At 44.9% G+C, this 13017-nt stretch overlaps 1 protein-coding gene across 3 annotated transcripts in view; it reads left to right on the top strand.

The window, feature by feature from the left end:
- Nucleotides 1–2135: 2135 nt before the first annotated feature.
- ATP6V0A1 (ATPase H+ transporting V0 subunit a1) overlaps nucleotides 2136–13017 on the top strand; it is a 30939-nt gene continuing 20057 nt past the window's right edge. The window contains exons 1-9 of one of the 3 annotated variants that reach the window (XM_075522672.1): nucleotides 2136–2288; nucleotides 2527–2668; nucleotides 2910–2988; nucleotides 3308–3405; nucleotides 3969–4097; nucleotides 8991–9094; nucleotides 9928–10054; nucleotides 11368–11450; nucleotides 12095–12188. In XM_075522672.1, coding sequence (XP_075378787.1) covers nucleotides 2552–2668; nucleotides 2910–2988; nucleotides 3308–3405; nucleotides 3969–4097; nucleotides 8991–9094; nucleotides 9928–10054; nucleotides 11368–11450; nucleotides 12095–12188 — 831 coding nt within the window. In that variant the 5' untranslated portion in view covers nucleotides 2136–2288; nucleotides 2527–2551. The remainder of the gene's footprint in view (nucleotides 2289–2526; nucleotides 2669–2909; nucleotides 2989–3307; nucleotides 3406–3968; nucleotides 4098–8990; nucleotides 9095–9927; nucleotides 10055–11367; nucleotides 11451–12094; nucleotides 12189–13017) is intronic. The other 2 variants (XM_075522671.1, XM_075522670.1) reach the window with 2 other exon arrangements.

Here is a 13017-nt window from a genome sequence, read left to right as displayed (position 1 = left end):
GACCAACTTCATTTCAGCCATTTTCTGCCATGGAGACATACCAGGAAAAGCCAATAGGTGGCAAACTGCAGCCTTCCCTTTGGAGCCTTCACACCGACTTGAGCACACAGGACAGTGAAATCCGCCCCAATCTCTTCTAGTGCGAACAATTTCTTGCTGCTCTCATTGCACGGCAGATATAGTTTGATCTTTGGCTCTTCCACGTTTGCACTATGCCTTAGATATTACTGACCATTCCAATATCCCAGCGATTTTATAGCACCGCTACTGAATTCTTTACATGGACACGGAACAGACAGTCCAAACAAAAACTAGCGTATTTCAGCTTCAAAGAAAAACTCTGTCAGATGTACGCAGGACAACAAAGGGATACAACGTGCAGCATCTGCTTCCACATCAGTGCGTGGAAGTTCCTGTGACTAAAGGAAACCACTCAGCTCACTAACTTCTTAAATAGCAAGATGCAGCTGCTTAGGGCCTGTCAGAAATAAGGAATGGCCTTGGCTTGCAGTGGACAGACTCTCTGCTAAATTTCACCAAGTCCAGTTGACACAATTTGTCCCTTCACCTGTAGCTTAAGTACAGCAGAAACAGACTGGACAGAGAAAAAGAAAGAAAATTATCCACTGCTTCCCAAAGACCTGGGGATAAGTACAGGGGGAGGAAATGTGCAGTATGTGTGCGACTTTCTGTGCTGTCAGATGCATCCTGCAGACGAGGAGAGTTCAGCCTTACAGGCCACTGCCACTGCAATGCATTTCACAGGCACCAAACTCATTTCATGACAAATTAAGACACGTGTTATTTAACCTTCTAACTTGCTCACTTTTTCATAATCAATTTGAGACATGTTAAATAGCAGAACAGAAGCAAAAGCTGAGAGCGTCAGCCGCCCTGCCACTGCCATTTCCGTCACGCAGCACCACTAGCCTCACTAACACAGCCCGAGTTGGCTGGCACAGGGTGTCGTTCCCCGTGACTGCAGCCCACCACGCCGACCCCTACGATGTCATTATCTCCTTACATATCTGCAGGCAGTCTTTTGTCTTGTAGGAGCTCTTAGGAGCAGTGCTTGGATTTGTTCTTCTGAGCTTGAGCAGCACCCACAGCCCCATCGGTGCCCCTCTGCCAGAGCATTACCAATAAGCACATAGGAATAGCCAGGATCCTCCGTTCCCAAGGAGGCAGATGCCTACCCGGGTCCCGAGGGAGCATCCTGCCTCCGCTTTGCTGCGCACCATGAGGGGCTTTCAAAACAAAGACAACCATGCAGAAAGGGACCTGTGGTTAAATCACGGTTTTCCTATTGCCAAAGCTCCTCTTTTCATCATATCAAGACCAAGCATTTACTCAACGACAGGGTCAGTAAGTAGAAGTACTTGGAAGTTTAGTGAGTTTTAACTTCAATATCTGTGATTTTTGGCTTCCTTCCCAATGAACCATGTTTCCATTAACAGTCTAGTGCAGAAAACTCCTGATAGGCCCGGAGGTTTCTTGTATTTGATTGGATTTCTGTGTTAGGAAGTGCTATACCCACGGGTTAGGCTTTGGGCCGCTGGAGGCAGTCGCCTCCGTTGACGTGTGCTTGTACCACACCTGGATTTAACTCCGACGAGCTACTTTTTGCTCTTTCATTTCCCTTAATTCTACTCACTTCAACAAGGAAACTTCGGGCCGGCTGGTGCGAGAAGGCGGCGAGGCTGAGGCGCGCCAGGCCGGGGCACCCAGCTGCGCCCAGGGCTGCACGGGGCTCGGCCGAGCCGCCCAGTCCCGACCCCTGCGCTGCAGGAACGGCGGAAGGCGTCCGGCCAGGAACGGGGCAGCCCCGCGGCTCCGGGAGGACCCGGGGGCCGCCCGCTCCAGCCCCGAGGTGGGAGGAGGCCGCCCGCGCCAGCGGCCCCGGGCTCCCCAGGACCGTACCTGTGGCCGCCGCTGCTCCCCGCGGCCGCCTGACGGAGGCGAGGCCCAGGCCGCGCCCTCGCGCCTCGGCCACGCTGCCAGTGACGCCACTGCCTGCGTCACGGCGTCACCTATGGCGTCAGGGGCGGGCAGGTGACATCACCAGCCCCTCCGGAGGAGCGGGCCCGGCGGGGCCCGGAGCTGGGTGACAGGGCCGGCCCCGCCCCGCCGCCGTCACTTCCGGTGCGGGCCCAGCCGAGGCGCGCCGTCGCTAGGAGACGTGTTCGCGTGACACCGCCCCGCGTGCGCGCTGACGTCAGGGACGGGAGCCGTCGCGGATCAGCTGGCGGCGGCCGCTGCGGGTCCGGGCTTCGCGGGGGCTGCGGCAGGTAACGCGGCGGGGCCGGGGCGGCGGCGGCGGCCCACCGGGCCAGGCCGGGATGGGGATGGGGATGGGGATGGGGCCGGGGCCGGGGCCCGGGCCCACCGGGCCGGCCGCCCTCCCGCCTGGCAGCTGGAGCCGGGGCCGTGAGGGAGCGGCGGGGAGGCCCCGCCGGCCCGGCCCGCCCCTGCTCCGGCCCGGCCCCGCGGCCGCCCGGGCGCCGTTCTTACGGCCCTTCTCCCCAGAGACCGCGGCGGGGACGGCGCCGCCATGGGGGAGCTGTTCCGCAGCGAGGAGATGACCCTGGCCCAGCTCTTCCTCCAGTCCGAGGCCGCGTACTGCTGTGTCAGCGAGCTGGGCGAGCTGGGGAAGGTCCAGTTCCGCGACGTGAGTACCGGCCGGCCCCCGCGGGAACGCCCCGGGCCGCCGGGAACGGCGACTGCCGCCGGCGACGCCTCGGGGTCCGTGCCCGGGTCCGGGTCCGCGCCCGCCGCGGCGGGTGCCGCCAGCAGAAGGCGGAGGGCGGCCCGGCGACGCCCGCCCCTGGCTGCGGGGTGGCTCGGGCCCCCCGCCTTGGGCCGCGGCGGTGCTGGTGGGCGGCGCTGAGCAGATGCGTCTCTCTCTGCAGCTGAACCCGGACGTGAACGTGTTCCAGCGTAAATTCGTGAATGAAGTCAGGAGGTGCGAAGAAATGGACCGAAAGCTGAGTACGTTTCCCTCGGGATTCTGACGCGGGTCTAACTCTGTAGCTCTCGCAGAAAAAATCAGCGCAGGCTAAGCCTGCGAGGCAGGGCTAGGAGGCAAAGCGACTGGAGCGGTGACGGCTGCCGTTCTTCCGTGCATCAGCTGGTCAGACTGCCTCCAGGGACTCGCCTTCTGCTTGGAAGATAGCTTTAACCAAATACAAGGATCTTGGACTGGGAGGTGAAAGAATTCACAGCTGCTGATCGGGCTAGGTGGAGGTTACGGTGACAGTTTGACACTGAAGTATCTTTTTAGTTAACATTGACGGTGTTGTCTCCCCAGGGTTTGTTGAGAAGGAGATTAAAAAAGCAAATATTCCTATCATGGATACCGGTGAAAACCCGGAGGTGCCTTTTCCACGTGACATGATTGACTTGGAGGTAATGATGTGTGTTAACACTCAAGTAGTGTTTGACTCTAGATGGAAACAGGAAATGGTCTCCGTTGGTACATACCCGTTGAATTTAGTGGCCAAGGTGCATTAACCGTAGTCCCCAGCTGTCACTTGAAATGCTGGCTCTGCTAGCTCACATCAGGTCAATTTTGATTCACGGGCGTTTATTTGCTTGTGCGTTTATCCAAAGAAGCGGGAGTCCTTAAAAGAAATTTCACCCATTTAAATGAGTCAAAACTGTTGGAGCTGCATGGTTTATGGTGGGTCTGTCATAAAGTTTATAAGGGTTTTTAATGATTTGAAGAAGACTGTATAAATCCAGTCTATAAAAGACTGGCTGAGTATGAAAAGTTTCAAGTTGCCTGAAGAGAACGTCACAAATCTGGATCTGTGTGCCATAGCAGACTGGAGACGCATCTGTAATTGTACGCAAATCGCGTGGGAATGTAAAGCATCTTGCCTACTTTCTTGTTTTAATAGACATAACAGCACTTATTTATGGAATTGCTTTAAGTCTTTTTTTCTTCTTCTTCTTTTCCTATCTTGCAGGCAAACTTTGAGAAAATTGAAAATGAGCTTAAAGAAATCAACACAAACCAGGAAGCTCTGAAGAGAAACTTCTTGGAGCTGACAGAGTTAAAATTTATACTGCGTAAAACTCAGCAATTTTTTGATGAGGTCAGAATACCGGGGGCGGGTTAACACTCGGGCAGCTGGTTCTTCTCCCACATATTACCTTTTTTACTTTCAAATATATTTTTAGTTGCTGTTTTGGACACCAGGGTCATTTTTATGCTTTGTTTAAGAAAGCTTCTCAAATTATTTGCCATTTTTCATGCAGTACGCATAGCTACCCATGATTTACTTCTTATGATATTGTTTTCGGGGTTTTTTTAGTTAAACGATGATTTGTCTAAAAATTGTGTAAAATAATTAAGATGCTAGTAGTTTTTAAAGCACATCAGCAGACCAAAAATTTCGTGAGCGCTTTCTTCAGTGGCTAGGAGTTTCTTTGGTACATGTGCAGATAAACAGTCATGCCTCGCTTACACAGAGGAATTACAATCAAGCTTAATTTCTTTTCAGCCTTTGAAAAGTTACACGGAGATTACTCATTAGGGTCATAATACAAAGTCCACTGAAGTAGTAGATTATTTATTTATTTGAGCCTTTGATCAAACCCTAAAGTTTTCAGAGGTAAGTTCTGGAGCAAAGCTGCCATTTAAAAGTCTTCGACGTTTTGTCAAATACCAGCTAGGCCAGAAACTGGCAACTCTTTCACTGGATCTGAGAAGAGCTTCTCTGATGTCATTCACCATACAGACATAAAGCCTGCATGGGAGAAGATGTAATCCTTCGTTGTAAAGCTTAAGTATCTCAAAGTCTAGGGAGTTTTCTCAAAGAGCTCCTGTACGTTTTTAGAACGGTAGGGACCTGTTTTTGCTGAGTACGTGTCCTGTTTCCTCTAATCCAAGGATCTGATCAAAGAGTTCTTAACGGATACGGCTTCTGGCCGTAAGGCTGTGGCCGTAAGCTTTGCAAAGGCTGTGATCAAGTACAGCTGGGCTCCTGCAAACTTCAGACCGTTTATCTAACGGCTTGTTTTTTGGTTTTTTGGCACAGGATGCTGCCTGTTCAGGCATTTAGGTTGTTCCTGTGCCAACACAAGTCTTAGCAGTATCTATGTCAGCAGTGACTGCTAGTGTGATCAGTTGATTGGTCATGGGGTTGGTTTCGGTACAAAAAAACCTCGTCTTCCAGTGTTGAATGTTCACTTACAAGTCGCTGGGTCTCCTTGGACAAACAGCGTTAACCTGATAGTTGATTACTTAGCTGCATTAAGGTGCCGCTGCCTGCCTGTTCTGAGTATTGAGTAAAACCAAGTACAGCTAGTGCTGTGCGCTTTCTTATTAACTACTGTCCTCTCTGGTGAGAGCTGCCTGCTGCTTTTCTTCAAGTACAGTGTGATCATACTACATTTAAAGATCAAAATCAATTTTCTACTGAAACAATCTAAGTCAGGTCACCCACAAAAGGGAGCTCATGTCAGACTTAAATGAACTGGCCACAGAAAGTTTTAGATATGTTCCTGCTCCTGTTTGATAACTGTTTTCTGTAATAATAAAACAAAATACAACAAATAAAACGTACTGCTATATGTAAAAGCAAACTGAACAGCTCACGTGTGAAGTTCGGTAAAACATAAGTGTTGAAAATGTAAAACTGTTTCAGTTCACACTGTAAACAGCAAACAGCTGTGCGTGAGAGAGCCTGACTAGTCCAGGCCTTTTGAGCCTTGTGCAGTCTGCTTATTATCCCAAAGTAGCGAACGCTTCATTTCTTCATGCCGTCATTTGCACAGTACCTTCAACACTTGAAGACTTCAGTAACTTATAATTAAGATTGTGTTATTCATAGTAATAAGTTGCACAAGAAATGGCTTACTCTCCAAAGTACTTTATACTTGGATTTGCTCTGCTCTCCGGAGCTTGTGCACTGGGGGAGGGAGGGTGGCAAAATTTTTTCACTTGTTCTTCATATGACCACTCTAGTCAAAGAAGCCATTTCTTGTTTCAACATACCGTGTTGATGATTATGCTCCTTTTCTCAGTCTTCTTGTCTTTGCTTATGAAGAACAGTATGAGCTGGAGAGATTTCTCTGAAAGTTTTGCCTAGAGTGTGAGCGTAAAAGAAGACTGGAAAAGTAATGGTTAATGGCATGCAGTCCCCTGTCTCTCTTTCCTCTAACTCTTCTCGCCATCTGCTTTTTTCTGTTTGTTTTGCATCTGTCATTTCTGTGTGGGCTCTGGATTAATAAGTTAGATGGTGAAATGAATCCTTTTTAGTTCTTGTGAAAATGTATTTTTGTTTTGTTTGTGAACTGGAAGGGGCTTGAATTGTATGGCATTGTGTGTAGTGATCCAGAGCCATTACAGAGCAGGACTATAATCAAGAGTAAGGAAAATGAACCTTTTTTTCAGGCCTTGAGGTTAAAGGTGCTGATCTGGGTGAACAATAAGCAATTTAAAAATGTTTAATAATGAAAGATCCGTATTCTAATTACTGATGTGCAAATGCTTGGGTTTTTCCAATCCTGAAGGATCTGATGTAGTAAAAAATACTTCACAATAACTATGATATTTCACTCGCTGCTGGTGAAAACTCTTATTCAAAGTACATTTCCTAGAGTCTTGGGGTTTCTTTTTGCATTGTAGCTGGATAGCTCTTTCATTTCCACATAGTCTCTCAATTTTTTATTTCTGTTAAATCTTATAACACTGCTTGAGTTACCCTTCCAGAACCAGAGCTGATGTTGCTATGCTGTTTCCTTTCTAGAAAGGCCGTGATCATCAAATCAAAGTAGTTGAGAGATAAATTTAAAGAACAGAGGGTTTTGTTATGCAAATAATACTCGTGTAAGAAAGTTCTTGTTTAGTAAAACTGGTCTAATCCAAATTTATTCTAAGATGCTTTGTTCTGTAATTTCAACCCCTCTAAGCAGGACTTGTCTTTGTTTTATACAGTGTCCTGAATAAAGGACGTATAGCCCAAAAGGGTCAGAGGTAACATTAAACATTTATAAGAATTACTCTCTCAAGTGAGGTGGATCCAAAGTTTTCACATGCACTGTCCTTCTTTTTTTTGTTTCATATGCTAAAATGTGGTGCACCTCACAAAATTTATCACAGAGACTATCTTGATTACCGATAAATACAATACAAGCCTCTTAAAATTGTAACTTTATCTTACTGTTTTTCAACATCCTGAAATCTAGATATCAAATAATCACTGGTATGTTTGGTCTGTATGTTTTGTTTTGGGATACCAAACTTTCTTATTTTGGTTGTGGTCTCTATGAAACAAAATTTTCATTCAGCTTTTGATGTTGCAACAAGTTGCCTTGAGGTTGAAAGGATCAGAAATTCTTCATGTTGGCTTTCCAAACTAAATTAAGGGCTCCCTTACTTCTGTAGCATCTGTAAGCTAAAGCAAGTGCATGGACAAGCAATTGAGCTGCATTTGATGTCAGCCTTGCAAAAACGTTTCTTGTATGTGGTAAATACTTTTATTTGACATGCAAGTAAAATGTTGTAGAGTTTTTCACTAAAATCATGATGCAACTATTGCACAAATAAAGCAACTATGGCTGAGTCATTAAACTTGCTGTATACTTTTGCAAGGCTGCGCTGTAAGTGTGCATGCATTTTACGTGTTCTAGGGTCAAACTCTACCTTCAAGTGTATTTTAGCAAGTTCCCTTGATAGCTCTGTGGGGAAGACCTCCTGTATACCACAGAGGGTAGAATTTGGCACTCTGTCTGTGCTAAGGAACTGTAATTTTTGTTGTTTCGTTATATAAGCTGCAGAGGTAGAAATAACTGTGACGCAGGGTTGAACGAAGTGTGAAGATGGTGCACAAGAGGATGTGATTTCGGCATCCTTCCTGACTTGAATTGCTGACACTTACAAGCTATATTCCCAAGAATTTTAGCCTGCAAATTAGTTGCAATGAAGGACAAGATAAATCTGCGTCCTATTTTAATGCCTGGCTAGTCAAAAAATGAGCGACACTGTCAGACTGCCCTAAGCAATGCATCTTATGTGTCTGGCAATAATACATATAGTGAATAAGGATAAATATCTTGAAGAATTAATAGATTTAATTAGTAAGCGTGTTTTTAAGCTGGAAGCATCGTCTGTGGAGGGAGAACTTCGTAAAGCCAGTAAAGAAAATTGCCATCCAGTACTTCCAGGTTTTGTTGCTGATTCTGACCCTGTATCTGTGCTGATGTGGCAAGTAAGATGGAATCAATCAAGCTATTGTCATGTGATTCCAAAATGAATGAGGTATTGCCGTTGCTTTGGAGTATGGCAGAAGGCTGACAGGTATAGAATATGCAGGTCTTGCATAACTGGTTGTAGGGTTACAGCCTTATGAAGCTGCAAGCTGCCCTGAGGTCAGTAAACTGTCTGTGGAAGGCTTACGTGAGCATCGTTCTTCCTGCTTGTGTAGAGCAAGACACCCAGGCTGCTTTACGTGCAAGTACAATTTCCCAGGCACCTCTTAGAAATGCCTTTTGCATCTTTAATATGCAGAAAATGCACAGGCAGTGCAAGAGGGAATCAGCATCTACCTTCACTTTTTTTTCTGCATTTAAGATCTAGGGAAAGATGAGAGTAGAGCGTGTCACTCTGTTTTGTGCCATTAAAAAATGGTTCTTGGGAACATCACTTGTATTTAAAACTTGATAAATTTTTTTTTGTAATTCTGCCTTTCTTCAGACTTATATACCCCACAGCCCCTTTGCTCTGTTGCAGCAATCTTCAGACCTTTCTTGTATGGAAGCTTTGCTGAGCCATTCCACTTTTCCTCTTGTTTTTCTCCTTCCTTGTGTGATTCTTGCTGTCTTCTCTATCATCTAGTTCCTCTTTCCGCTGTCTTATGTTTGTTCTTTCTTTTTCTTTTTCTTTTTTTTTTTTCTTTTTTGTCTCCCCAAACTATCTCCTGGTTCCTCGTTCCCTGCATGCCACTAACTAGTTTCATTAGATATTAATTGATTTGTGAATTCAGGCTGAATTGCATCATCAGCAGATGGCGGATCCAGACCTGTTGGAGGAATCCTCTTCGCTCCTGGAACCAAGCGAGATGGGAAGAGGTGCCCCGCTACGACTTGGGTAATGGCAATTGGTGCTTTCTTTTATCTGGCTTTAGGATTGCTGGCTTACGTTCAGCCTGTGAAATCGGCAATGGTTTGAGCACAGTTGTGGAACTTTCCAGACTAGCACATCAAGCAGATGAAGGCTGATCTAAAACTAACTGTTGGTCTCTGTTCTTATCCTATGTACGTTAACTTCCCAGTTCATATTTGTGCTTCACACATTTCCCTCTGCACAAAAAATTATACTAGTTTGTTCTGTGTAAATCTGTTCTGGTTGCTTTTTCAGACCTTCTGAGCTCTCACAACTTTGTTGAAACTAATAACTACTGTGGGCACGTAATACTCTGAAAAATCTGTATAGTTCTATATCCTCTTTACTAGCTGCTTCCAGGCTGTCTTTGTATGTGTGTGATTCTCTGTCTGGATGTAGGGGTTTGAACCAGTGAAGTCTTCTGAAGCACATGCCTAGAGCATAGTCACTGGTAGCCGTGACTGCTATAATCCTTGCCATGTAATACACCAGGAACCTATTGAAATGAAGGTTAGCAGGCGTAGAAACTGTATGTCTAAATGCATTTGTTTCTCCTTTAACCAGTGTTTTATTTATTTTTTTTAATAGATTATGTCATTCTGTTAAAAGGCATAGCTTGTGTTATAGTACAGTTGTTTTTGTTGTGTTTTTATCTCTATGTATTTAGAGGACCTTCCACTTTGCTTAAAGAACTAATTTCAAAACAAGATTTTGCAGCTTTCAGTCTGATGTTAAACTCCAGTTGCCTCAGTATTTTGGGTGTTAGGCTATGCATGCGTTTAGGTGCAGAACTTGAGTTTGTGTTGTCCCCTTTACAGGTTTGTGGCTGGTGTGATCAACCGTGAGCGAATCCCCATGTTTGAGCGCATGCTGTGGCGAGTGTGCCGAGGGAATGTATTCCTGCGTCAAGCAGAAATTGAAAACCCCCTGGAGGATCCTGTAACGGTAAAAGGAACTATTGTTTACAGTGGCAAAAGTCTCAGATGTGTAAAAGGATTTGCTTATAGATCTCAGCCGCTATCCCTCAGCGAGCTCCATGCAGTCAAACCTTTGTGTTGCATCCCTTCACAGTACCTACTTGCAGCCTCTGAGGCTTTAGTGGCAAATGTTTTCCTGTTTTATTAAAACAAAAATAGCAGGATGGCTGGTGAATGCTGTTGAAAGGGGAAAAACAACTCAAAACTTGGCCTGCAGCAGGGCATAGTTGCTTCTCTGGCCCAAACTACAAGTGCAACTCCTGTGTGCAGCTTTGAATAAGCAGCAATCCTCCTTGAAAGAGGCTGTTTTGGACAGCAGCAGTGTAACATCTGTAGCTCATTTACTGTGAACTTGGACCTTTCGTTTTTCTTAATTTGCTAACCAGTAATTTAAACATCCACCTGAGAATTGTTGGCTTTATTGTGAATATAAATAGTAAATGTTGTGATTGGGCCTGTTTTTATATTCAGCATCCTCTTTGCGCAAATCAACGGACAATGCCCAAACTTCGGGAACTCTTGCTCTTAACCAGTAAAAAGAAAGGCTGTATGTAGGCTGCACTGGAACAAAGACAGAAGAGTTGAAACTCAGTAGCTGCCTCTTTGTGTCTCGTGTAAGGCCGGCTTGTTCTCTTGTCCCACTGACTGCTGGTAGTTGACCTGTTGAATTATCTGTCTGCTAGGAGAGACTTTGTTCTTATTGTGCAGCACTTCCTTAAACTGGGGTTACACCTAATGCAATTATTCTTGAAACATTACATTAAAATTTCCTAAGTAAGGTAGAACAATAACTTGTCAACAAATGCAGGAAAGGGGACCTGGCTACCAACATGAAAACAGCTGTACAAAGGATGTGCCTTTGGCCTCCCTGGAGAGTCAAAGTTGTTAAACTCCGCTTCATCTTTTCATTCTCTCTTTAGCTTTTTGCTTGATTCTCTAGGTGAGCTGACTGCAGTAAGTGCTGATAAATATTTCATTGCATCTCTGTTCTTTTGGACATCTTCCCAGGTTTACTGCATTACATAGAATAGGTAATAGATAATCTAGAACATTTTGCTTCATTAAACACAACTACAGTAGAGGTATTCTATACTGAGACTAAGAAAATTGCTTTCCGTGTGACTGTTTCAGTGTTGTTAAGGTACATTCTTGACTCGCTGTGCAGATATGAACTCTATATGTACAGATTCAGAGGACGGAAAAGTAGGACTCGTAATTTGCTATAATGCTAATTTTCGTAAATAGCTGAGCTATTACAGTGCACTCTTTCTTCTGTTCTAGGGGGATTATGTGCACAAGTCTGTGTTTATCATCTTTTTCCAAGGTGACCAGCTGAAGAACAGAGTCAAGAAGATATGTGAAGGGTATGGAAATCTTACAGCTGGGCAGCTCTCAAATATGTGAAACACATTGACATGAGTTAATATCGATATTTTTCAACTCCTTATTTCACAATGACTGTAGGAGTACATGTTTTGACAGCAAATAAAACGTATTATAAGTAGCTGAAACATATTTCACAGTCAAACTAGCCATTCCCCAAGCCCGTAATGCTCAAAGTAGATGACTACGTTGCTAGAGAATGCCTAAAAACAAGGGAGTTCAAGTGGTGAACTCTGACAGACCTAGTGGGATGTCAGCGGGTGATATTCTCACAGGGGAGACCAACAGTGACTGCTTCTAGCAGCAGCTGCGTTGGCATGATAGCAGCACCCTGAACTGGGATGGCCAATCAACTTTGTGACAGTGCCTTTGAGACGCTGTCAGTACAGGGAACAGAGGATTTTCTCCCACTTCCATTTTCTTAAGCGTTCAGCTTCTGTTTTGGCCTAAAGCAAGCTCGTGTACCCGTTGGATTTAAAGACTGAAACTCTGCTTGGCAGTCTTTGCTGATCAGAAACTTCTCTTAAGGCGCTTCTTGCTTTATTTCTGTGTTCAGCCATCTGTTTCCCTGACTGGTTTATCTTCTTTCCGTCTTTGTTACTAAGGTGGCTTGCATGTCTTTCAGATTCCGTGCCTCCCTCTACCCATGCCCAGAAACACCTCAGGAGCGGAAGGAAATGGCTTCTGGTGTCAATACCAGAATTGATGATCTTCAGATGGTAAAATAACTGGGGTCAACGCCCTTTTTTCTTTAATAATATAGTTGAAAACATCTCTGGATCCTATCAAAACAGGAGAATTTTGGGCCCTATTAGATGGCCATATTTTCAGCTCCAGGTAGCTTGAGACCAGCAGCTCAGCAGTGCAAGAAAGATGTTTGGAGACTGTCTGCTCAGTTGTTTTCTTTGTCAGGGTTTAGGATGGTGGGGTGGTTTGATCTTTCTGGAGGGCTAAGCAGTTAATAATTATATACGCATAAGTACAGCATTGATAGAGAACTGCATGCCAGGGAGCAGAGAGCAATATGCATGTGTAAGGAGATACCATGTTTTCCAACTCTGAAAGCGTGCTTGTATAATTGCCTGCTTCATCTGCAAGAACTTTGAAAACATTTAAACTTATTTCCAAGTTGAGATAACAAGGCTAACTTTAACTTAGCTATTCTTTTTTCTGCCTATCTTCATATTTTCATGTTGTGCTGTCCTGAAGAACTTCTGCTTTACAACTAATCTCTTGTGCAGCAGCCTGAGTGTTGGTAAAAAGTAATCAGCACACAAATCTACTGGGTGCCAGCTCTGAAATATTTGATGCTTGCTTCAAGGAAGAAAGGCAGTATGTTATAATGCAGAAAAAATTTGAGGGATTTGAGACAAAAAGTAAGAAAAGGTTCAGAAACTAAAAGGAAGAATGGTTGCATTTGAACTGCTTATTTGATACAGAAATTGTCTCAAGCTGGGAGTTGTGTAGTGCAGCTGTTTAGCAATTTTAAAGTAGACAAGAACTCAGAAGCAATTTAACTAGTTGGATTCAAAGCTGCATGTGCCCTGT

This window comes from Mycteria americana, chromosome 22 (assembly GCF_035582795.1).
Source record: "Mycteria americana isolate JAX WOST 10 ecotype Jacksonville Zoo and Gardens chromosome 22, USCA_MyAme_1.0, whole genome shotgun sequence".
NCBI lineage: Eukaryota > Metazoa > Chordata > Aves > Ciconiiformes > Ciconiidae > Mycteria > Mycteria americana.
This window is presented reverse-complemented; position numbering and strand designations above follow the sequence as displayed.